Source organism: Cannabis sativa, unplaced genomic scaffold (genome assembly GCF_029168945.1).
Source record: "Cannabis sativa cultivar Pink pepper isolate KNU-18-1 unplaced genomic scaffold, ASM2916894v1 Contig3, whole genome shotgun sequence".
Taxonomy (NCBI): domain Eukaryota; kingdom Viridiplantae; phylum Streptophyta; class Magnoliopsida; order Rosales; family Cannabaceae; genus Cannabis; species Cannabis sativa.
The window spans coordinates 6,128,108-6,152,710 of record NW_026870039.1 but is presented as its reverse complement, the minus strand read 5'-3'; the positions used below and the strand labels follow the sequence as shown (position 1 = coordinate 6,152,710).

Sequence of the window (24,603 nt, the reverse complement as noted above, 5' to 3'; positions counted from 1 at the left end):
GAACAAATAGCTCATCAATTTTAACAATTTTAAATGTTTCAGACATTCATGCAGATGATGTCACAATCGCTGCCGCCAAATAGCCCATCAGTAATGATATAGATGATGACGTAGTCGCCTCAGACGTCTCAAGTCTCACAGTCTCGAATGCCACAAGTGATGCCGACACAACAAATGTCACAGATGCCGACACCACAAGGGCAACAATATGGACAACAGACATCACATATGCCGACACCACATGGGCAACATACTGCTCAGATGATGACAAGTTCACAGATACCTCCATACTATCCACAATGTCGGATGCTCCTCAACCGCAGATTCTGAGAAATGCTAATGATGATGATGATGACGACGCAACAACAAATTTCTTTTAGTATTTTTATTTTAGTTATATGAACTATTACTTTAATATTTATTTATGGTTTATGAATATTTACTTTAGCAACTATTATCTTTATTGAAGGATATTGTTATATTTGACATTTGATATTTGATATAAAAAAAAATTAGTTTGGTATTATGTTTCACTTTTAATTTAATTATTTTATATATTGTTTGATTAAAAAAATATATAATAAAAATTGATTGGTGAAAAAATTAATATTTAATAAAAATTATTTTTTTATTTATCATTTTTTTTATAAAATAAATAAATCAATGGCGACTTTTTCGTATCAATGACAAAAAAGTCGTCATTGATAGACTTACGGATTTAAAAAAAAAATAGCTTCTTCTTGCCAAAACGACAAAGTCGTTAGTAATTGTTTTTATCACCGACGACTTTGAATTTCGTCAATAATAATACCTATCACCGACGAGGTATTACGAACGATTTTTTACTGACGATGTGTCGCCATTGATATTAATTACTGACGAAATACTCACCTTCAATTGACGAAATTTATCCTCATTAAAAGGTATTTTTCTTGTAGTCAGTGGTGGTAGCGGAGGAGGTAGTTCTTGTTCGCACCATGGATTCAAGATTTGAAGATGGTGAAGTGAGATTCACATGTTAACATCTGATACCATATTAATAATGCAGGTTGGAGTGAATTCTTTCTTTTATTCAATGTGTAAAAAATGAAGCAGAATGTTCAATAAAGAGTAAATGAACAAACGGAAATAACAAAGGTTGCAACTAATTATTAACTAATAACTAACTCACTAACTGTATAACTAATTCTGATATATCCAATTTACTCTTATGAATATGTTAAAGCTATTGATAAAAAATTAATAAAAATGACAAATATCACATAAATAAGTCTTACGTAGTAGGGAGAATCTTAAAAAACAATTAACTTGACTTATTTGGTAATAATACATTCATTACAACCAATGCCATCCGGCCTATTAGCTCAGCTGGTTAGAGCGTCGTGCTAATAACGCGAAGGTCGCAGGTTCGAGACCTGCATGGGCCAGTGTTTTATTGTTTCTATTTTTATTATTTTGTTTTTGAGATATTTTATTATTTTTTATATGCACTAACTTGGTTAGAAGATAAACTTCGATATAATTTAAATATTTGGGCAGATAACCTCTGTTTTAAAACTTATAGCTCAAAGAGGCGTATCATTCAGGTATTTATGTAGTAATATAATAAGTGATTACCTTTTTTTTCCTTTTTGGAAGTGGATAAGTCATAAGTGATTACTACTCACTACAACTAAATTATATGGGTTGAATTGTTTTGGAAATTTTTGTCTTGTACTAGATAGTCAATGCCCACTGATATTAAATTCTTTAAAAATAACATCACATGGTATAAGTTTACACACACTTACCCTCAAGCTGATTTGCTATATTCCTTTACAAAATTCATGAAATTGTGCACATCACCAATTGATCTTATTGCTCAGCCAACCATGTTGCTTGCTAGCTACTTACGTTCAACTCCCGTAATCAGTTCACACATACTCTTTAAAACACCCTCAAAGTTATACTCCTATGCGCGCATGCCTTTATAATTAGAACCACCAAAAGAAAAGATTAAACACCAATGACAAGCCTTAGTGGTGAATTATTTAGTCACGCATATTGGAATAACTACACACAAATGGAAATTGCATACTTATAGATATATTATATTACTGGTTGAAATATTTTCTTGCAGCTTTTCTTTCCTTACGTGACAGTTGTACTTCCACTGGTAATGTATAGAAATTGTATGTATGAGATTGTAATTTAAGAAATATATAGTGCCTTATCTCTCTACAAAAAAAATTTGTTTTGCATAGCAGGAGCCAAACCTAATCACTAGTATATTATTTGGATTCTTTACAAATATCATCACGTGTACGTATTTGAATCTCAAATATTTTATATGTAAAACTTCTCTAGTGCACGCACTACCTATGAAGACTCTATTAATTTATATCATTTTTCAAATGCTCAGTAATGCAAATTTACACATATATATATATATATACATTATACAAATTTACACATATACACATATACATATACTTAATAACAAAAGGTGTTGATTAGACTTGTACATAAAATACTGAATGTACTTCCTTAAAAAAAAAAACAATCTTTAGTTGTAACATTTTAGTCACAACATTAATTTTTTGTGATTAAATATGACTTTTAGTTAAAACAAAAATTATTTGTGACTAAAACATAATATTAAGATACAAGTTATCACTAATTTAGTTTTAGTCACAATAAATATTATAACTAAAAACACATTTAGTTAAAACAAATTGTAATTTTTGTGACTAATGTTTTTAACCGCAAAATTTTTAGTCATAACATAAGAATAATAATTTATATTAATCACAATTCTTTCACCTTTAGTCACAAGTTTTATTAAGACTAAAAATAAATTTTTTTATTGTGACTAGAGACCCAAAATATATTTATATATAACCTATTTGAATTTGAGTAGAATTGTAATAAGTTTGTGTGGGAAAATTATAACTAATGTGAAAAATCAAATTATTTAAGACTTAATCAACAAGCAATTAGTAATGACAAGATTAATCAATTCACAAATAATAATTGGAGATAAAACAGGGATGAATAGTGTACTCAAACCAGTAACGATTAAAACAATAAAATAATAAAATTGTTGGAAAAAATAATAAATTTTAAGCAAATCAAAATAATAAAGAAACGAAGTAAAGCAATTTACTCGGTTTGGTAAAACTATCAAACCCACAAAGAGAGATATATTTCACTTCAAAATTACACATTCACTATCTTAATCTCTCCACCCGAACCCCAATACACCTTTTTTTTTCTTCCTCTCACTAGTCAACAAACTCATGCTCACTTCTCATTTCACAACTCACTCTACTTCTCACACACTTACCTATCTCACACAGACTACACATATTTATAAAGTTACAAAATTTGGACACCAAGCTAATTGTTATGATTAATAACAACTCATAAGAATCACAAATCAAACTTGAAATTAGAATTAAAATTTTAAACCAGATAATGAATAAAAACATTGGAGCTTATCTCAAAATTCAATAACAACAATAATGAATTCTTTATTGGTTATCAGTACATTATTGTTATTCGCGTTTTCATAATCATGACACGTGTACTTTGATCAAGAAAGGCTAAGAAGTTAATAGCTGAAAAACTTCCTTAATTGATGCTCTGGGAAGATAAAGGCGCTAACTTTGTGCACTACAAGAAATATAACTTTTGCCAGCACATTTTTGTGCTGGAAAAAGTTAGTATTGTGCTGGTAAAATAGAATTTATTTGTGATGTGTTGGCAAAAGGAGGTTGGCAAATCAATGTTGGTATTAGAACTTTTGCCAGCATAAAATGAAAAACGCTGGCAAAATGACTTTTCCCAGCGCGTAAATACGCTGGTAAAAGTTAGATTTTAGCCACTGCAAATGTACGCTGGTAAAACTATGACCTCTTTGCCAGTGCAGTTTGCGAAATGCGCTGGTAAAAGTTACTTTTACGAGCGCAGTAGCGAACTGTGCTGGTAAAAGTGACAGTTCTTGTAGTGGTGGGAAGAGTCTCTGTGATAGGGAGTTCCCTGACTGCTAGCAACACGGAGAGTGTCCGTGAGCCAAAGTCTCCCTCCGTTCCAAGAACCAAAGCCATCAGCTCCCGCAAAAAATATGGGTTTTCCCTAAAGGGTCAAGGCATTTTGAGATACGATATATAAACTAAACTACACCCCTAGCCCGTGAAGGCTCTCCCTACACGTGTTAGACTACAAACCTAGTGATCAGGTACGACATCAGAAGGTTGTCCCCAACGACAAGCTATCATACAAAGCACGCATGTCCTTGAAATTGATCATGTTATGCCCATTAAAGATGTTCTAAACAAAATAATAATAAAAATACTCTACTCCTGTATTATTGTGATAATGTCAATTATTTAAAATTATACATATTATATATTAATTTGTAGTATTATAATGGAAGCACTTCATCATGCAATCACTGTATATAGTCCAAAAGAGATAATGCATCCTGTGACCATCATCACTTTGACTTAAATAAATAGTTTAGTTCTATAGTTGGCCGCCATAATGACATGGCCACTGTGGGCATATTAACCAATGGATTCATCACTTTCATTTTTCTCCACTGTTTTTTCCTATATGTATAAATTGACATCAAAGACTCTAGTTGAAAATCATCAGAATGCAACATAAACACTCTTGCATCAATCAAGAGAATTACAAATATTAATTAAAAAAAAAAAAAGATGACTACTACTTATCACAAAGTCCATTGTAACTTCACCTTCATTCCTTTGTATTTTGTCTTGCTCTTTGTTCTAATGTTCTCTTTTGGTGAAGGGCAGCTAGATTATCGATTCTATGATCAATCGTGTCCAAGGTTGCCAATGATTGTTAGGTTTAATGTTTGGCAAGCTATCAGAAATGACACCAGGATGGCTGCATCCCTACTTCGGTTGTACTTCCACGATTGCATTGTGGATGTAAGTTAATATCTATATGTATATATATTCTACTTTTTCTTTTTTCCTTCTTTTCATAATATATATTCTTTTCCACGTCAAAATATAGGACCACATATCTTGCTACTATTACTATTTTTGGATTAAACATTGACTACAATCACCAGTACTTCAAGAGAAAAGATAATTGGGATATAATTTTGCTCTTTTATTGGATATTTAGTTAAAAAAAAAAAGGGCATAATATATTAGTCCAATAAATACTATAGTCATTAGTGGTATAATATATAGTTAATAACCATTTTAATGAATGTGACATTTTATGCCATACATGTACATGATTAGGGTTTCAATGACAATGGAAATCGGAAAGTTATTGGACCTAAATTAGGCTTTGGATTTATATAAATATATATATTCTCTATACATTAATTATTGCTATGTAAAATTATCACTTTAATTAATATTATATAAAAAAGAGAAAACTAGATAATGCTACCAGCATAATAATCTTATTAATGTTTTGGTTATAACTTATAATTAAGCATTTTGTCTGTAAATTATATATGTAGGGATGTGATGCATCAGTGCTTCTTGACGACACTGAAGATTTTGAGGGAGAAAAGAATTCATTTCCAAACCGAAAATCGCTTAGAGGTTATGATGTGATCGATAATATCAAGGCTGATGTTGAAAGGTTTTGTCCATCCACTGTTTCATGCGCTGATCTTCTTACTCTAGTTGTTAGAGAAGCTGTTCAATCGGTATATATATATAATCACATTTATTAATTGATAATAAATTTGTAAAATTTAATAAATAATTATAATAATGCTATATGTATAAACATATTTAATGTATATATATGCTGTTTAGGCTGGAGGACCTTTTTGGCCTGTCGTATTAGGACGACGAGATTCGACTACAGCAAGTCAGAAGGCAGCTAATGAGCAAATACCAGCTCCTACTGAGTCATTTAAGGAAATGACTGCCAAATTCACTGTAAAGGGTCTTGACTTAAAGGATGTAGTAGTCCTCTCAGGTATAAATATATATATTTAGTTATATATTCTCTCTTCTCTATCAATATTATACACATTTACATTTTTTGTTTGGGTAAATCAAGTAGCTTTTGTATTAATCACAAAACATATTTCCAACTCATCAAGACAATACCAAAACAATAAATTACAAGCTTTATACAAGCCTCCAATCACAAACAGAGAAAGTAATCTTTGAGACAATATGCCACGTATTTAAATTTATCATATTTAATCATAATACAATCAATCATATTGTATATATATATTGAGATTTAAAGTGTGTCATATTTAGGCGCACACACCATAGGATTTGCGCAGTGCTCCACATTCAAGAAGAGATTGTTTGACTTCAAAGACTCAGGCAGCTCTGACCCATCCATGGATTCTTTAATGCTATCAAATTTACAAAACATGTGTCCAAACAAAGACACTTCAAACACCAACCTGGCCCCACTTGATTATTCTAGTACCTTTAGGTTTGATAATTCCTACTATGTCAATGTCGTCAACAAGAGGGGACTTCTTCAATCTGACCAAGCCTTATTGGATGATCCTATTGCCGCAGCACTTGTTAATTCTTACAGCAACGACCCATATCTCTTCTCTAATGATTTTGCTGCTTCAATGATCAAGCTCAGTACTGTTGGGATACTTACTGCACCATATGGAGAAATAAGAAAGAAATGTGGATCAATCAACAATATTTAGTAGATCATATATATAACTTATATGTATATATATTACTACGACGTAACTTTTCATGGTACGTGTGTAAGTGTAATACAAAATATATGTATTAGTCTCCTTTTCTTTTCAGTTTCATCAGCTCATGATGGAATTATGTAATATTTAGCTGCTATTAGTATTGGTGGATGTATGCATCCTTGTAAGATTATATAAAATACGTCCGTACCGTACGTATATACCAACTACGTTACATTGATATGGTCTGATCTCATAATTACTTGAACTGAATTATCGATTTTGCTAGTTCATCAAACACATGCCACAAAAGTTCTTTTGCATGCAAGAAAAATTGATACTTAATATGTAGGGCCGGCCCTAAAAATATATGGGTCCAAAAGACGAATTAAATTTTGGGGCCTCAAAAATATATAAAAAAAATATCAAAAGAAGAGTGTTATGGGATTTGAACTCATGACCTTGGATATTATGCCATCCACCTCAACAACTAAACTATGAATATTTGTTGCTTATAATATACTTAAATTTTAGGGGTAAGTTGAAAAATGCCTCTTTTTATCAATCAATTAATTAAATTTACCTCTAATTTTTATTTAATTAAAATATACCTCTTTTTATTTATATTGTACCCAAAATACCCTGATATAAGGGAGTCACATAGAGAGTATCTTGAAGTGACAAGGGCAAAATTGGTACGATGTTTAAAAAAAGAGGTAAAAATGATAGAATTTAAAAAAGAGGATAAAAATAAAAGAAGACAATATAAAAAGGGTATAGAGTCTAATTTCCTCTAAATTTTACTCAAATAAAAGTCTAATAAATTTTTTTATTTTTTTTATTTTGGTCCCCGGAAAGTGTGGGCCCTAGGCACGAGCCTAGCCCGCTTATGCCTAAGGCTGGTCCTGTATATAAAGGGAATATATTTTTTAGTCACTTATGTCTTCTTCAAAAAGATATTTTTTATTTAGTTTTTTATATTTTGAAATTATACATATTTAGTATTTTAAAATAAAATTTAATCAATACAATTTTATCAATTTATCCAAACCATTCTTAATGATGTGTAATTAAATAATTAAATTTGAATTTAAAATTTATAAAATTGAAGACTATTGATAGCATTCCTCAAATTTTATAAAAGGAATTGAGTTTATGATACAAAATATATGTGAGCATTATAATACTAAAATCTATATTTAAATGACACATGATACCAAATATATATATACACTTTTTTATTTTATAAAGATAAAAAGAAAATGGTGGACTTTAATATTTATATCAAGAGGGCTTTGTTTATGTGTTTCATTTTAATTAGTTAAAGTGCTCAATACTAAATAAGGTTGCCTTGTGTAGTAAATGTAGTGGTAGTACCCCACACTCACGCACCCACTAAAGATAAGCTATGCACAAGTCATCGTTACGTGGACTCAATTTATATTGTAATATCATTATTTTTTGTAATGGGTGTTTTCTAGCTTGAGCTGCCCACTACAAAAGATTTCGATTAGTTTAGGCGGGGGAGGAGCAATAATGTGTCTTTGTAGCTTCTCCTACATGATCTTCTAACATATGATTGGCCCAAAATGGAAGCCATGACACGTTGTTTTACATAATTAATACCTTTGTTGGGACTTAATAGAGTATACAATAATGTAATGGAAAGAATTGAATAATTGGTGCCATGCAATTTGCGTATAGGAATACTAAAGGTTAGTGGTGTCTACATCCAAAGAAAGTGGTGCTTTTTCCGATCAAGTCATGTACCCAACCAAACCTTGTTTGGAACACATACTACTACACATACTCGTGGTTGTTTTATGTGTTCACCCAAAAAATATTGAGCAATGTCCACTCATAAATTAAAGTTACTTTTAATCAATGAAACTTATTTTAAATAAACATAATTAATTAAATTTTTTAACACAATTTGTGGTATAGTTCTTTCAAATGAAAATATCTCCGTAATCCTCCTTTTTGGAAGTTGGTCTCTTGCGGAAGCCAAGGTTGGAAAGAGTATTGTGGAATAATAGTTGAGTCTGGAAGGGAGTTCCCGAATACCTATTATGTCCACTCTAGTTCCCATCTTTAGGGTAGCTAGCCTTCTCATGGAAAAGAGTTCTAGAGAGCTAGTTATCTCTCCTAGAATGTCAGATCCGAATAATCGACTCCAGCAGTCTTTATCCTATCTAAAAGCATCTTCAGCGAGTGTTGATTAAGGCTCAAATTTGTACATTTTAAGTCTTTAATTATAGGCATAAAATTAATTTAATTAATTATTTCATGATTTTAATTGTAAAGTTATTTTAAATGGAAATATTTAGTTTATAAGAAATTTATGTGCTATTTTTTAGATTTGGTGTACAAATTGATGAAATAGAAAGAAGATGACAAGCCCAATTCTTTCTCACTTTTTCATTCTTCAAATGGGCCTCAAGACTCACTAAGCCCAAATGGCCCATTGTTTCTTTTGTTTTACATGACACAAAATTGGAAGATTCTCTTACATTTTAATCTATTGTTCTGTATGAAATTAAGTAGTTGGGCTAGTTCTCTCAATTTTGTCCACTACGCCCATTTATTGAAAAATCAACCAACACACTAATGAAAGGGATTCGGCAGTGGCACACGTTCAGGAAATGACATGATCTTATTTGGAAGTGACTTACTCAGCTTTTTATGCCACTATCTCCATTGCTCTTTTCACAAATATTACAAAAATGGGATTCAAGTTACACTATAAAAGAGAGCTTAGACAACAAAGAAAGGCATAAGATTTTAGTAGTGTTATTATACCAAAATTTTATCTTTTTCTTTCCTTCTTCTTTATTTTACTTTATTAATTTTGGTGTAAAGACAATGCCTTTTCTAGGCTAATTTCTTTGGCAAGACTCAAGTGTAAGTTCATGCAATTTTTATTCTTTTAATATATTGATTCTCTTTGTTCTTCTTTTTCACATTTGTTATATTAAATTTCCCTTCTTCTTAATTGCACTTTAAATTTAATAGTAACTTTTATATAAGTTCAGTCATGCTTTTCTTATGTAAGTTAGGCTATTAATTATTAGAGTGTTTATTATATTATATGATTTTTACTGCATTCTGCCGGTGGTATTTTGTCGATTTAAATTATATAATATGATAGTATTTTTAGAAGTAGTATTAATTTAATTAAAGAACATATTTTTCTAGTGAGCTTAATCATACACATTTTCCAACTATAATTAATGGTGTAGAATTATAGTTGAGGTTAAAGAATCAATTTTATTATGAAAATATAATTGCATGTACAAAGCTTGTGTCTTCCATAATTATTTTCTGATCACTTCTCATTTTAATTACTTGTTTAATTTTGAAAAATCATTTTCTCAAATATTCTCACATCACATTCAAGATTCTTATTTTATTCTCGTAAAATTACTAACTGTCCTTTTGAGTGTATTTTTCCTCCCTGTGGATACGACATATAGCCCGTTTACTACCGCGACCGCAGTGTAACTAATTGGGCGACATCAAATTTTTGGCGCCGTTGCCGGGGAGGTTTCTGCGCTACAAGAGGTTAGTATAGTAGTTTTATTTTTATTTTTTTGTTTTTGTCTCTCTTTATTTGTTTATAAAAAAAAAAAAAACTTTTTAGTTAGTATAATATAATTTAGTTTTTTTTTTTTAAGTTATATATAGATTCTAAAAAAATCATTATATATCATTATTATTATTCTTTACTCTTTTAGTAAAAAAAAAAACAAGTCCTTTTTTGTTTAGTTTATTTGTTAGTTGTATTTATTATTTTGCTACTATATTAGGGTGTTAGTTTTTTTTTTACATTATTTTATTTTGTGTACTTTTTTTAGGATTAGCCAATTTTTTTTATTTATTTTAGGTTAGTTGTAGACTTTTATCCTTTAGGCTAAAAAAAAAAAACAAAAAACAAAAAAAAAAAAAAAAAAATTTGTGCATAAAATATTTTCATAAACTTTTTAGTGTAAACCCAATTGTGTAATGGTAAAAGCGGTACAAACTGAGATCATTCTGTCTAAGAAAGATTGGCTTTAAAGGTTTGTGATAGAGTACCCTCTACACTTTCTAGCAACCCCGGGGAGTTCTAGTAAAAGTGTGGGACGAAGCGGTACCTTGGCAACCTTCCCAATCGGCCTGGGAATATCTTGTGTGAATACCCTTGCATTATTACATAGTTGTAATTTACATTATTTAACAAGTGAAAATACACACACACAAAAAAAAAAAGTGAATGTCACGAAATAGAGACAAATTAGGGAGATTTGTAAAACAACAAATTGAAATTTTAGAAAACTCTCCTAAATCGTCTTCTTCCACTCGTTCTCATTCACCACCATCACCCATACTTCCTGCACTTCCAATGATGGCTCAACAACAGGAAATCCAACCAAGAACGCTACAGGATTATCTACATCCTACGCGTACGGCCACACCTTCATGCATAATGTATCCCATGAATATGCCCAACTTCGATTTCAAACCTGGCATGATTCAACTTTTACCAACCTTTCATGGTATGGAAAATGAGAGTCCATATGTGCATATTCAGGCCTTCGAAGAGGTGGTGGCCACATTCAACAACCAAGCTGACATCATTAACTTGGTGAGATTGAAGTTCTTTCCTTTCTCACTCAAGGATAAAGCCAAAAGCTGGTTGTATTCCTTAAGGCCAAGGTCTATTGGGACATGGGATGAAATGACAAAAGTATTTTTCTCTAAATTTTTTCCACCCCATAAGACCAGCAGCCTTAAGAGGCAAATCTCTACCTTCACCCAAAAGGACCATGAAACGTTTCATCAGGTCTGGGAGAGGTTTAAAGATTTGATGGGCCAGTGCCCACATCATGGATACGAAAGTTGGCGTCTTGTCAGCTATTTCTATGACGGTCTCACAGCCGACAAAAGACAATTCGTACAAATGATGTGCAATGGCGACTTCCTACAGAAAGATCCCGAAGAAGCTTTGGAATATCTTGAAGAAATTTCTGAAAAATCATACACATGGAGTGCGCCAAGTCCTACAGACAAGCCACGAACAGCCGGAGTCTACCAATTGAAGGAGGAGGACAGTGTGAAAGCTCAACTTGAAGCTTTGAAAAAACAATTTGAGGCTTTCAAAACTCAAGAAGGTAAAGCACTCCAGATGGCTGCAAAAGTGGAAAAGCAAGAACCATGCTTCATTTGTGGAGGGACTGATCATCAACCACAAGAGTGCCCTAGTCTTAGTATGTTAAGGGGAGGAGATGAGGAACAGTGTAATGCCTTAGGGGATTACAAGAAGCCTTATAATGCCTACTCCAACACATACAATCCTGGTTGGCGTAACCATCCCAATTTCAGTTGGAAGGATACAAGTCAAAATCAAGCATCTGGGAGCCAATGGAGGCCTGATCAACAAAAGAATTCTCTTGAGAGTTCCATGAAAATTCTCGCAGAATCCCAACTAGAGTTCAGGACTTATTTCACTCAGGTGATAGAGGAATTGAAGGACATAAAGATTCAAATAACAAAGTTAAATGATTCTTCAGTCATTCAAGAGCGTGGTAAGCTTCCCGCTCAGCCTCTAATCACTCCCAAAGGGCAACATATGGCACAAACCTCCGCTCCTTCAGAGTCTAATCTCAAAGGGGTTAATGCTATTACTACCCGAAGTGGTCAAAGTACGGTATCACCATTACCTAAGACCACTAGTGTACCAATGCCCGCTCCAGATGCTGAGGTGCCTCAGAACCTTCCAGTAAAGGTGCCCTTTCCTCAGGCTTTGAAATCCACTGGGAAGGTACTGGAAAGTCATAGTGAAATCCTTGACTTTTTGACACAAGTTAAGGTTAACTTGCCATTACTTCATGTAATCAAGCAAGTACCGGCTTATGCCAAAGTTATCAAGGATCTATGCACTATCAAAAGGAAGCACCATGTCAAGAAAACTGCATTCTTGGCAGAACAAGCTAGTGGGGTGATCGACTGCAAGACACCGCTTAAATACAAAGATCCTGGTTGTCCCACCATTTCATGTCAAATAGGGGAACAGGAATTTGGCCAAGCCCTCCTGGACTTAGGTGCAAGTGTAAATCTCATGCCTTATTCCATATACTTGCAACTAGGCCTAGGAGAACTTAAGCCCACATCTGTGGTGCTACAATTGGCCGATCGATCAGTTAAGAAACCTCGGGGAATAGTTGAAGATGTCTTGATTCAAATTGATAAATTCTATTACCCTGTGGATTTTCTCATCTTGGACACTCAATCTGAAGTCAACTTAGAGTCCAAAATTCCCATCATTCTCGGACGACCATTCCTCGCAACAGCAAATGCACTCATCAATTGTAGGAATGGTCTTATGAAAATCTCTTTTGGGAACATGACTCTAGAGGTGAATGTTTTCAACATTGGTAAACAACCACCTGATAACGATGAGTGTTTCCAATCATTTTTGATCGATACACTTATTTCAGAAGAGGTAGAAGCACAATACACTTCCACTCATCTCAATGACCTCTTTGAAATTTCTGAGATTTCTGAGTCGGGTAATACTGAAAACAACCCTGAAATCATCAATCAATTACCAACCAAAAGAACCATGTTTTGGAATCCAATCTTCGAGGGACTTCCTCAAGATAGGGAAACACCAAAACCATCCACTGTACAAGCTCCTCAACCAAACTTGGCTCAACTTCCTAAGGAACTTAAGCATGTCTTCTTGGGAGCAAACAACACTTTCCCTGTCATCATATCCTCCACCCTTAATGCAACTCAAGAGCAACAACTTATCAACGTGCTCACAGAGCAAAGAGGAGCAATTGGTTGGACGTTAGCTGACATTAAAGGGATTAGTCCCTTGATTTGCTCCCATCACATTAAATTGGAAGACGGGGCCATACCACGACGTGATCCTCAAAGGAGATTAAACCCACCAATGAAGGAAGTGGTAAAGACAGAAATCTTGAAGCTTCTGGATTACGGGATACTTTATCCTGTTGCCGACAGTAAGTGGGTTAGCCCAACTCAGGTTGTTCCCAAGAAATCGGGAGTAACAGTGGTACCAAATGATAAGGGAGAACTCATCCCTACCAAGGTCACAACAGGTTGGCGCATGTGCATTGATTATAGAAAATTAAATGCCGCCACCTGTAAAGACCATTTCCCACTTCCATTCATCGATCAAATCTTGGAACGTGTGGCGGGTCATCCTTTCTACAGCTTTCTCGATGGTTATTCAGGGTACTACCAAATCGAAATTGCTTTAGAAGATCAGGAAAAGACCACATTCACTTGTCCTTTTGGTACCTATGCCTTTCGGCGTATGCCATTTGGCCTGTGTAATGCCCCACCACCTTCAGTTGCATGATGAGTATCTTTAGTGATATGATCGAGAATTGTATGGAAGTATATATGGATGATTTGACAGTCTTTGGTGATTCATTTGAATCAAGCCTTCTCAATTTGGAAGCTGTGCTTAAACGATGCAAAGAGAAAGGCTTGGTACTCAACTGGGAGAAGTGTCATTTCATGGTGCCATCTGGCATAGTCTTGGGGCATATTGTTTCACAACGAGGAATTGAGGTTGATCAATCCAAGATTGAACTCATATCAAAGCTGCCCGCCCCCAAGACTGTTAAGGATGTTCGATCCTTTCTTGGGCATCGGATTCTATAGGAGGTTCATCCAGAATTTTTCGACGATAGCTCGACCTTTGTCGAACCTCTTGGCAAAAGACGTGGTGTTTAACTGGACACCCGAGTGTGAGGAATCCTTCCAAACACTTGTCACCAAACTCACTTCTGCCCCTATCATTCAACCACCTGATTGGAACTTGCCATTCGAGATCATGTGTGATGCTAGCAATTACGCTATAGGGGCCGTCCTTGGTCAACGAAGGGAAGGGAAGCCCTTCGTCGTATACTATGCAAGTAGAACTCTTAATAGTGCTCAAATGAACTATTCTACTGAGAAAGAGTTGCTTGCCGTAGTATTCGCACTTGACAAGTTTCGTTCCTACCTGATCGGTTCCCCTATCACGGTCTTCACCGACCACTCTGCTCTTAAGTACCTCCTTTCCAAAAAGGATGCTAAGGCACGCTTAATTAGGTGGATCCTTCTGTTACAGGAATTTGACTTGACCATCAAGGATAAGAAAGGAGTTGAAAATGTGGTAGCGGACCACCTATCTCGTTTAGAGTTTTCTGATTCCGCTGATGGCCCTGCTATCCGAGATGACTTCCCTGATGAACATCTCTACACCATCACTAAGTTACCATGGTACGCTCATATTGTTAATTACTTAGTGATTGGCGAGCTTCCTGCTTCCTGGAATGCACAGGATAAACGTAAATTTTTGGTCGAGGTCCGTAACTTTTACTGGGATGATCCATATCTTTTCAAGTACTGCCCCGACCAAATTATGAGACGTTGCATTCCAGATGATGAAATTTTTAGTGTCTTGAACTTTTGCCACAACGAAGCATGTGGTGGTCATTTTTCTATGAAAAAGACTGCTGCAAAAATCTTACAGTGTGGTCTATACTGGCCCACTTTGTTCAAAGACACTAACAATTTCTGTCGATCTTGTGAAAGGTGCCAGAAACTAGGTGCGCTATCCCGACGACACATGATGCCATTGAACCCAATGCTCGTAATAGAAATATTCGACTGTTGGGGAATTGATTTTATGGGACCGTTCCCACCTTCTTCTGGTTACCTTTACATTCTCCTCGCCATAGACTATGTCTCCAAGTGGGTTGAAGCCGTGCCATGTCGAAATGCAGATAACACAACTGTTGTGAAATTCTTAAAAGAAAATGTGTTATCTCGTTTTGGCACACCACGAGCTATCATCAGTGATCAAGGCACCCATTTCTGCAACCACTCTTTTGAGCATTTGATGCAAAAGTATGGTGTACTTCACAAGGTTGCATTGCCTTATCACCCACAGACAAATGGCCAAGCTGAGTTAGCTAATCGTGAAATTAAGCAAATTTTAGAAAAGACGGTTAACCCTGACCGCAAAGATTGGTCCTCCCGACTTCTCGATGCTCTTTGGGCCTACCGCACTGCTTACAAAACTCAGCTAGGCATGTCTCCTTACAGACTAGTCTATGGCAAGGCCTGCCATCTCCCTGTTGAACTGGAACATAAAGCATACTGGGCTGTAAAAAGCCTAAATTCTGATCTCAACGCGGCGGGCCTTAATCGTAAGCTTCAATTGTCAGAAATTGAGGAGTTGCGCAATGATGCTTATGACAACTCAAGGATCTACAAGGCTAAATTAAAAGCGGCTCATGACAAGCAGATCCTGAGAAAAAAATTTGAGCCAAATCAGCGAGTGCATCTTTATGACACTCGCCTGCATATCCACCCTGGGAAACTGAGATCCCGGTGGACTGGGCCGTATGTTGTAAAAACTGTTTTCCCCCACGGTGTTGTTGAGGTCGAAGACCCAACCGATGGGAGAAAATTCAAAGTGAATGGCCAAAGACTGAAACACTACATAGAGAGGGTGCCCCAGCCTGTCGAGGATATCCTCGTGGCTCCGGTTTACCAGCCTTGAGTAGTGCTTTCCCGATCTTGTACACAGGTTTGTTCTCTTTTTCCTTTTATCTTTGTCATCTTATTTTGTTATTTGTTATCAATTTTTTTTCTTTCAGTTTTTATGTTTTTAAAGGATCAATATCGCTGCTATCCATGGTTGCTTGCTCTTCAGGTGTTCTCTTTCCCTATTCTTTTAATTTTTATATCTTTAGACATTGAGGACACTGTCTTATTTTAGTTGGGGGTGGTGAGCATATTCAAGCATGTTTCTTAATTTTTGTCAATATTAATATTTTCATGGTCAAAATTTTCAAAAATTACTCATTTATTCTTGTAAAATGTTATTTTCAAGCCAATTTACTATCTTTGTTACTTAGAATTTTTCTAGAGTTATAAAATGCACATACCAAACTTTGTGGTAAGATGGGTGTTAGCACGTATTTGCTTAGAAACTTTGCCAAGTTTAAGTGTTCATATTTTTGTGAGTGACGAGATTTGAGAAAACAACTTTTGAATTTTTATTGATTCTTAGACATGGTTATCATTATTTTGGACATGGTACTAGGGTTTTGATTGGATGTTGCTTTAAGGGATAATTTCTATAGACAAATCTTATTAAGGAGCCTTTTTGTAATTATTTTCTTTATGTGCAAAAAAAAAAAAAAAAAAAAAAAAAAAACCAAGAGCAACATTTCCATCATTATATCCAACGTGTTGCCTCTTGTTCAAAAAAAAAAAAAAAAAAAAAAAAAAAAAAAATTGCAAGAGCAACATTTCTATCCATTTGTCTAACATGTTGCCTCTTGTTTGAAAAAAAAAAAAAAAGTTTGTAGTATTTCATTTTTTTTTTGTTTTGGCTCCTAGAATAAATGTAAATGATGTCTATTCAAAAATCTCGAAAAGCTGGTTTGTGGTACTCTTATGGTGGTTGGTCCAAATAATTCATAACCTATCTTTGTTTCAATGTTTATTCAAATGTTTGTCCTAAATTGATCTATTCATTTCGAGTGCTCACTTTTCAATTTCCAACTCCATGAGTGAATACCTTAGCCATATATAAATATTTTCAATGACCTGTGAGGCTAATGGAGTTGAGACTTTTACTTGGTATATTATTTCGAAAGTTTTATGTGCTATGGTTTTGCGGTAAGAAGGTTTAAGTTTGGTACACACACTCACAACTCTAGATTTATTCAAGGTAATTTTTTATAGTTCTTATTGGCTTGTTCCTAATATTTTGCTTGAATAGTTGTGCCATTTTTAAAATTTTTGACCAAGAAAATATTTTATTGACAAAAATTAAGAAACATGCTTGAATATGCTCAAGTGTCCTTGGTCCGTGAGTCCGAAAGCTCATATATGTTGCTAGAGGCTCTAGTGCTTAACGCTAACGTGGAGACTTCGCTAAATGAGAAGTTGGTTAAGTTAGTTATTTCTAACTAACTTAACAATCTTGTTTCTTGCAGCCATAGACTTTGAGATCTTGATCCTAAGGCTATATATACCACATTCACTTATCATTTGAGACAAAACTGGATACATGAGTTGGAGAATTCTGCTCAGATGAGATTGAGAGTTTGAGAGAGAAAAAAATTGAGAGGTAGAGAGAGAAGTGCAGAGAAAAGAGAGAGATTAGGTGTGGTTTTTGTAAGAAGAATCTTCTGTAGATGAAGAAGATTTTTAGGTGTAAGTGTGAGAGTTGATACACTTTGAGAGGACTCAACAAAGAATCTCGTGTCGACTGTCAATAAAGAAGGATTACGGTGGTGTTCAAGAACTAGAGTAGAGCCATAGATCACATTGATCTCTCGAACTTGAACCAGTCTATATCTTGATGTTGATTTCTTTATTTTCAGCAATTAGTATTTTTTTTTTGGTTTTAATACTCTATTTGCCCCTGTTCTACTGTTGATTATTATTCTCAGTTTAATAATCTTGTCATTATCAATCATTTGATTGTTTAGAGTTTCATTAATTTGATTTTGCACATTTAATCGTAATTTCCCACAAATCAGAGAGAACGTAGAATCAAGATTCTTTTCGGTGCAATCTTGAAGAAACTTGAACGTCATCAATGGCGAGATTCAAATTATAGAAGTTCCATGGAACAGGGGACTTTCCTTTATGGATCCAAGTGCATTAGAAAGTTTCCAAAGTTCTTGGAGACGAGAAGTTGTTGGCAGAAAAGAAGCTAGAGGAAAAGGCAGAAATAGAGGAGATGGCATATCATTCGATCATCCTGTATTTATCAAATAGTGTTCGAAGGAAACTCATCGCAAAGAAGTCAGCAAAAGGATTTTGGAATAAACTGGAAGAACTATACTTGAAAACATTAATTGGTAGTGTTAACGCAGATTTTCGCTAACCAAATTTGAGCCTCACGATGATAATTCAACACAGAAAAAATAAAAGCTGTAGAAAATAAAAAAAAAATATATGAACACCTGGTTTTTTACGTGGTTTTGCAGTTAAAATTCTGCACAGTCCACGAGTCAATCTTATTCAGATTTCTGAGTATTTTTGTCAGGGCCTCTTTCATAAGAGTTTCTTCGTCCCCTCTTCTTTTGATCTTGTCTGTCACTATTTATAATTGCATAGTGGCAATTAATTGCAAAGCTGACCAAAATATGTTTACAGTCATTATCCTTAAAATCGTGGGATCTGATTACAAATCAAGTCAAATAAATGAGATTTTTACACAGCTATGAGTATCCCGCTTTTATTGGGCCGAGATGAATGCGTAATCAAAAATATACGGTAAGCCTTATCTCATAGGGATGCCTCGCCGAGAATGGAGCCAAGATAACTTTGATAGTGAGCAGTTGCTTGTCATTTTGGCTTCTCGAGACTAATATTGTTTTAACTCTAATAACTATACCTTCTGGAGTCGAGATGATCTCCCTCGCATGCATACCATCTTCTAGCGAGATAAACGCCTCGCTGTCTGTTATCTTGACTCGTCCCACTATCTATACTCAATATGTATATCATATAATATACGCTAAGTGTTTTCAGTGTTGTCATTTTCTCTTTCATGCAGCGAGGTTGAGACCTCGTCATGAATGTGTGCACCCACATGGTGTCTCATCAATACATAAGTTAGCAGTTCGTCATTTTTATCTCGCAGAAGGCTATTTAGCCACTCGAGTTATAAACATACCCTGCGAATTATATTTCCAACGAGTTGTTCCATGCTAAGTATACTTTTCGTTTGCGTGTTTGAGTTCTTCGTTCTTCCCAGTTCGACACATGTCTTCCTCTGATGTGCTTACCGAATTTCGGGTATAATAATTTCCCCTTAAAAAGAGCTTTTTAATGATTACAAAGGGTATTTCCATCACATTCCTTTTTTTTGAAAAGACAAACTCCCTCTCATTTTGCCAGTTGTGCGGTTTCAAGGTACATCAGAATTAAATGACCATCTTTCCCACTTCCGCTTCGAATCATGTCCATTGGATCAAATCTTTCTCTGATCTAAGAAACCATTATCATGGGTATAAAATAAGAAAAAAGGAACCACCTTTGTACCATTTAAGAAAGTTTGAGAAAAACCCTTAAACTTATTCGTCAAGGATCTGTTGGAATTAATTTTACCAGGATCTTAGATCTACTCACAAGTATGTTGATTTAACAACCTAAATATGAACTTCTAAAACGATAAACAAAACACATAAAAGTTAAGAATAACTTACAGTGATGGCAGCGGAATTAAGTGTCTCCTTCCACTCAGATCTCTAACCCTTGACTCCTGTCTGTAGCAGAGTATAATCAAGATCTGAGCCCGAATGTCCTTCAGTTGGATGTGATCCTTCACAGTCTTCCAAACTATGATTGAGGTATTGTATGCTGTGTGTGGGCACTTCTCTCTCACAAAGGATCTCGAAATTTCTCTCTCTTTTCTCTCTTGATTTCGTGTATGATGATGCCTTACAAAGAGAAGAGAGGGGCGACTATATAAAGGAAAAGGGAAGAGCTCAACTTTCCAAATAAACAGTTTCCTCTTTTACTATGTAATTGATTAACTGCCTTTTTTAGTGTGATCCACCACTTTCCTATTATTGCTAGGCTTTGATTAGCAATTACATGGCAATTAAAATTGAAAATAATAATTGGGAAACATGCAAAGAGGTGGCCGACCATGGTGTGATATGGGCCTCACTTGGATTTTGCAGTTTCCTCAATTTTATTTCTATTTCTCCAAAAATGTCATTTTTCCAATTCTAACCATTTAAATGCCAAAACTAATTATTTAATGACTAAAATAGATCACTAAATGATATTGTCATTTAAAATAATTATTAATTAGACATGCAAAGTCTCTTGATTCATAATTAAACCTAGAAACCCTTTTATTTACAATTTCATCCTTAAACAGTGAGAATTCACATATTAGACATAGTCTAACTTTTAGAATTATAATTGATTAATCATGAATCAATTATAGAGTCTTACAAACAGTATAGTCTCAACTAGAATGGGGACCATGGATCTATATTGCTGAGCTTCCAATAAGTTGAACCGATTTACCAAGTAAATCCCTAACTTATTAATTCCTCGTTGAATCCACTCTTAGAACTTGGAATTGCACTCTCAGACTTATATAGAGCATATTATATGTTTCACGATATCCATATGCTATCTCATTTAACCATTGTTATAATCTTAATGTGATTAAAAGATCCTCTATACAGATGATTTACATTGAGATGGGACAAATTTACCGTTTACACCCCTCAATGTATTTTGCCCCTTAAAACACTTAGTTACATGTAAATGATGTTTTAGTGATCTAATATATATAGTCACTGAAACAAGAGCTCATCCATTTACTTCTATTTAACTAAGCTCGAAGGGAATCACCACTTGACTTCTATACACCAGTAGAAGCTATAGATTCCATATTTATGTTCAGCACTCCCACTCAGTTATGCTATCATGTTCCCAAAATATACGTATCACCCTGACCCAAAAGTAGGCTTAACTAATAAATCAAAGAACATGAATAGCACTCCTGAGATTGAGCCTGAGCATATCAGGATTTAGATTCTCTTAATCTAAGATCAACTTCTGATATTGACTTGGAAAGATACAACGGTAAGTTTATAATATCTTATCTAAGTTCAATATCGGTCCAGTCCAATGTATACTCCATACATTCGAAACTAGTATACTTTACCAATGTCCTGGAAAGAACATAACACTTACTCCAAGTGTAAGTATACTTTATCGTTGATTATCACATCAGTGTAAATCCAAAACACTGATGAACAGGGACTAAGTCTTTTGAATCATATAATCCCAATCACATTCCACTGTATTGACAATACTGTAATTGTGAATGAATATATGTTTTGGATTTAACTTATTTTGTGCATATATTAAATATGTATATTAAACCATAAACATGTAACATACATGTAAACATAAATCACTTCAAAACTCTATATTGATAACTAGTCATATTGTAATGGGTTTTATTTAGGGCACAAAACCCAACAAACTTCCACTTGCACTAACATAAAACAAGTTGTGCATTACAATTAATCTTTCGTCTCGATCCTCTGATCAAGTGTAGTATATTTGAATCCACCCATATTTCTGGAACCAGGTTCATAAAACTTATGAAACATCCTTAACTATATGCTTTACTCATCAAGGGATACTGAAATCCTTTCTGCCCATTAAGTACATCTGAACAAACAGAAGACATATCTCTCAAATTTTAAAATTTGGAATTGAGATAATGTAGTGTAGAATTTTCTTCAGTAAAATAACTTTCTGGTAATTTTGAATTTACAAAGTTATATCTTCTCTGATGAAGCTTGAATTATTATAGATGTGTTTCTACAATGATTCATCCACCCCCAGAGTAACCACCATCTCAAAATTCTTTATGAGTCGGTGTGGATATTAGGATCACTAATGCATAGTTCCTTAATATCTAACATATGGGTCACTTTTATAAATCTTTCTTGATTGTCCCCTAATGTTCCCCATTTGATTACATCTCAGATGGCTCCCACTCAATAGTAGATGTCTGGTTAAAAAATTTAACCTCTTATTGTTTTGAGGGATATCTCGTTGTGACTTATTATCTTAATCTGAAACTGTAAGTTTCTTTAAGACTACATCAACAACATAGCAGTCTAGTATTTGAAGTGTAAAATACTTGCTAGAGATTAAGCAATCAAATCAAGATACCATAAAATGTTATGAGGATTAGAAATCTTGGTTCAAGTCATTTGAATAGACTATGCAAGAATTCTTCTATCTTATTCTCATAATTCTGATAAGTTATTTCTATCCATGTGAATGGTTAGATTTGTTTTATCAGTGAAGTTCTTAAGTTCCTATCACAAATGTCAACCAAATGAAGATGGGTAAAGAATTTTAATATTCTCCCACTCAACTAAGGTAATGTGATACATTATCAAAGAACTTTAATGGTATCATTAACTATTACAACAGTAAATCTAAACTGGAACATATAATCAAGATCAAGGATTTATTCTGATAATAGCTAATTTATTATATTATTTCCATGTTTAAAATAATGTGTCACAAAGAGTACTGTGGAATAAAGTCCACCCCTAAGTTTATAGAGATTATGATCCACCCCTAAAGGTTGTAAATATCATGATTCCCTAAGTGTGATAAAGACCTTTTGGAGTTGAATATAATCTAGAGTTCATTAGATATAAAAGATCGTTGAACTGCATATCATTCTTAACTTTTCTCCACCCCTATCAGATCAAAAGATCTTTTTATTAAACAAATTCTCAATAATTGTTTTAGAATTAACAATTATTCATAAACATAGAAATAATTTCTAGTGTTTATGTAGTAATAACTCTGTAAGGAGTTTAAATAACTATAGAATTTGTATCAATAATAAAAACACATACACATACAAACATAAATATATATAACAATTGGTAATTGATTTATAAGACAAAGTACTGAAGCTCAACTGATAAATTTCAATTAAAAATAAATTTTATTATAAACCAAAAAAAATTGTTTGTAATATTATGAGAAACGAACAGGGAATAAAATCCCAAACTTGAAATCTAAATTGTTTGAAAAAATTAAACAATTAATTCAAAAAAAAAAATAAATGAGCTTCTTCTTTATCATAGACGACCTCCATCCACAATCCAGCTTTCAGATCCAACTCGCTAAGACATCATCCGAGTTTAAGAAGCTTGAGCTATAAGAAGAATAATAAACAAGGTTAGTAGTCCAGAATTAATAATCCAAATGGATAATAATTCACTAAAACACATCAGTTTATAAAGAAATACCTTATCTCTTTGCAAGAAGCTTAGGACATTGGGATTTCCAATGGCCTTTCTCATTGCAGTAGAAACATTTTCCTTTTGGTGTATCACCAGAAGCTCCAGCCTTTTTGTTCTTAGCTGCTTTCGCAGCTTGAGCTCGCTTCTTGGCATTTTTCCACTTCTTCTTATTATTGGATTTGGAAGTAGAAGCAGCGTGTGCCTCAGGATTATTCGTCCTATTACCATTTCTAGAATTCTGAAGTTTATTCCCTCTTTTCTTGGGACATCCAATCAAATTTTCATATGTCTGAAGGTCGTTGACTAAAGTATGAAAGTCTTGTTCCTTCTTATTCATGACATAATTTGATGTATAGGGTAGAAAGTCTGGGGTCAGACTATTCAAGATGAGACTCACTTGAGTAGTCTGATCCATTTCAGCACCATGATTCTGGGCTTCCTGGAAATAACTTGCCATATGGAGAAGGTGATCACGCACATTCTGATGGGGTTCCATCCGTGCGTTGATGAATTTCTTAGTCGCGTCAAAGCGAGACTAGATGGATTCCATACCGAATAGTTCAGTTAACTGCGTCATGATTTCTGCAGCCGTGACAGTGTTAGCAAACCTTGTTTTCAAGGTGTCAACCATGCTGGAAAGCATGAAGTATCAAGCTTTGTTGTTAGCATTCTGCCAACGCTCGAACTTCTCTTTAACAGCTTTGGTTGCATTGTCACCTGGCTGCTCAAGAGACGGCTCAGTCAACACAAACAGGGCACTTTCACCTATGAGAGCAATATTAATGTTCTCTCTCCATTTTGGGAAGTTAGCTCCATTTAGCTTATTTTCAGTCAATAGTGATAACATGGGATTCGACATTGCAATTCAAGATAATAAATAGATATCAATTATGGTTTAACACAAAATCTTATTCAGAAATTATTAGCACATAGCAAGTAGGAATGACTAGAGAAAATACTAAAAAATACAATCCTAAATAATTTCCAAGGTTTTCAACAAACTGATATCAGTGTCCCGTTTAGACGAGAGTCAAAGCTATCATCCATTGAATGGAGTTGTCAACTCATCTAAAATGACAAACATTATAGCAA

The 24,603-nt window shown here is 34.1% G+C and overlaps 2 protein-coding genes and 2 non-coding genes across 4 annotated transcripts; 3 read left to right on the top strand and 1 right to left on the bottom strand.

Annotated features, from left to right (window-relative positions):
• Window positions 1-1,353: 1,353 nt before the first annotated feature.
• On the top strand, window positions 1,354-1,427 carry TRNAI-AAU (transfer RNA isoleucine (anticodon AAU)). The gene has a single exon. It is a non-coding gene; the product is annotated as a tRNA-Ile (tRNA).
• Window positions 1,428-4,618: 3,191 nt separating this feature from the next.
• On the top strand, window positions 4,619-6,784 carry LOC133033205 (peroxidase 10-like). The gene is made up of 4 exons (XM_061107862.1): window positions 4,619-4,940; window positions 5,492-5,683; window positions 5,796-5,961; window positions 6,255-6,784. Exons 1-4 carry the CDS (start codon window positions 4,704-4,706, stop codon window positions 6,668-6,670), a joined length of 1,011 nt encoding a protein of 336 aa, XP_060963845.1. The 5' UTR covers window positions 4,619-4,703; the 3' UTR covers window positions 6,671-6,784.
• Window positions 6,785-10,684: 3,900 nt separating this feature from the next.
• Window positions 10,685-14,033, top strand: LOC133033141 (uncharacterized). The gene has a single exon (XM_061107753.1). The coding sequence runs from the start codon at window positions 10,917-10,919 to the stop codon at window positions 14,031-14,033; it is 3,117 nt and encodes a 1,038-aa protein (XP_060963736.1). The 5' UTR covers window positions 10,685-10,916.
• Window positions 11,430-11,536, bottom strand: LOC133033318 (small nucleolar RNA R71). Its single transcript, XR_009685574.1, has one exon. It is a non-coding gene; the product is annotated as a small nucleolar RNA R71 (small nucleolar RNA).
• Window positions 14,034-24,603: the final 10,570 nt, after the last annotated feature.

Excerpts from the sequence above, each read along its gene's own strand:
- LOC133033141 (XM_061107753.1), top strand. The coding sequence starts at position 10,917 with ATGTCACGAAATAGAGACAAATTAGGGAGATTTGTAAAACAACAAATT.
- LOC133033205 (XM_061107862.1), top strand. The coding sequence starts at position 4,704 with ATGACTACTACTTATCACAAAGTCCATTGTAACTTCACCTTCATTCCT. Across the intron at positions 5,684-5,795 it reads TTAGAGAAGCTGTTCAATCG|GCTGGAGGACCTTTTTGGCC; the intron begins GTATATATATAT and ends TATGCTGTTTAG. Across the intron at positions 5,962-6,254 it reads GGATGTAGTAGTCCTCTCAG|GCGCACACACCATAGGATTT; the intron begins GTATAAATATAT and ends TGTCATATTTAG.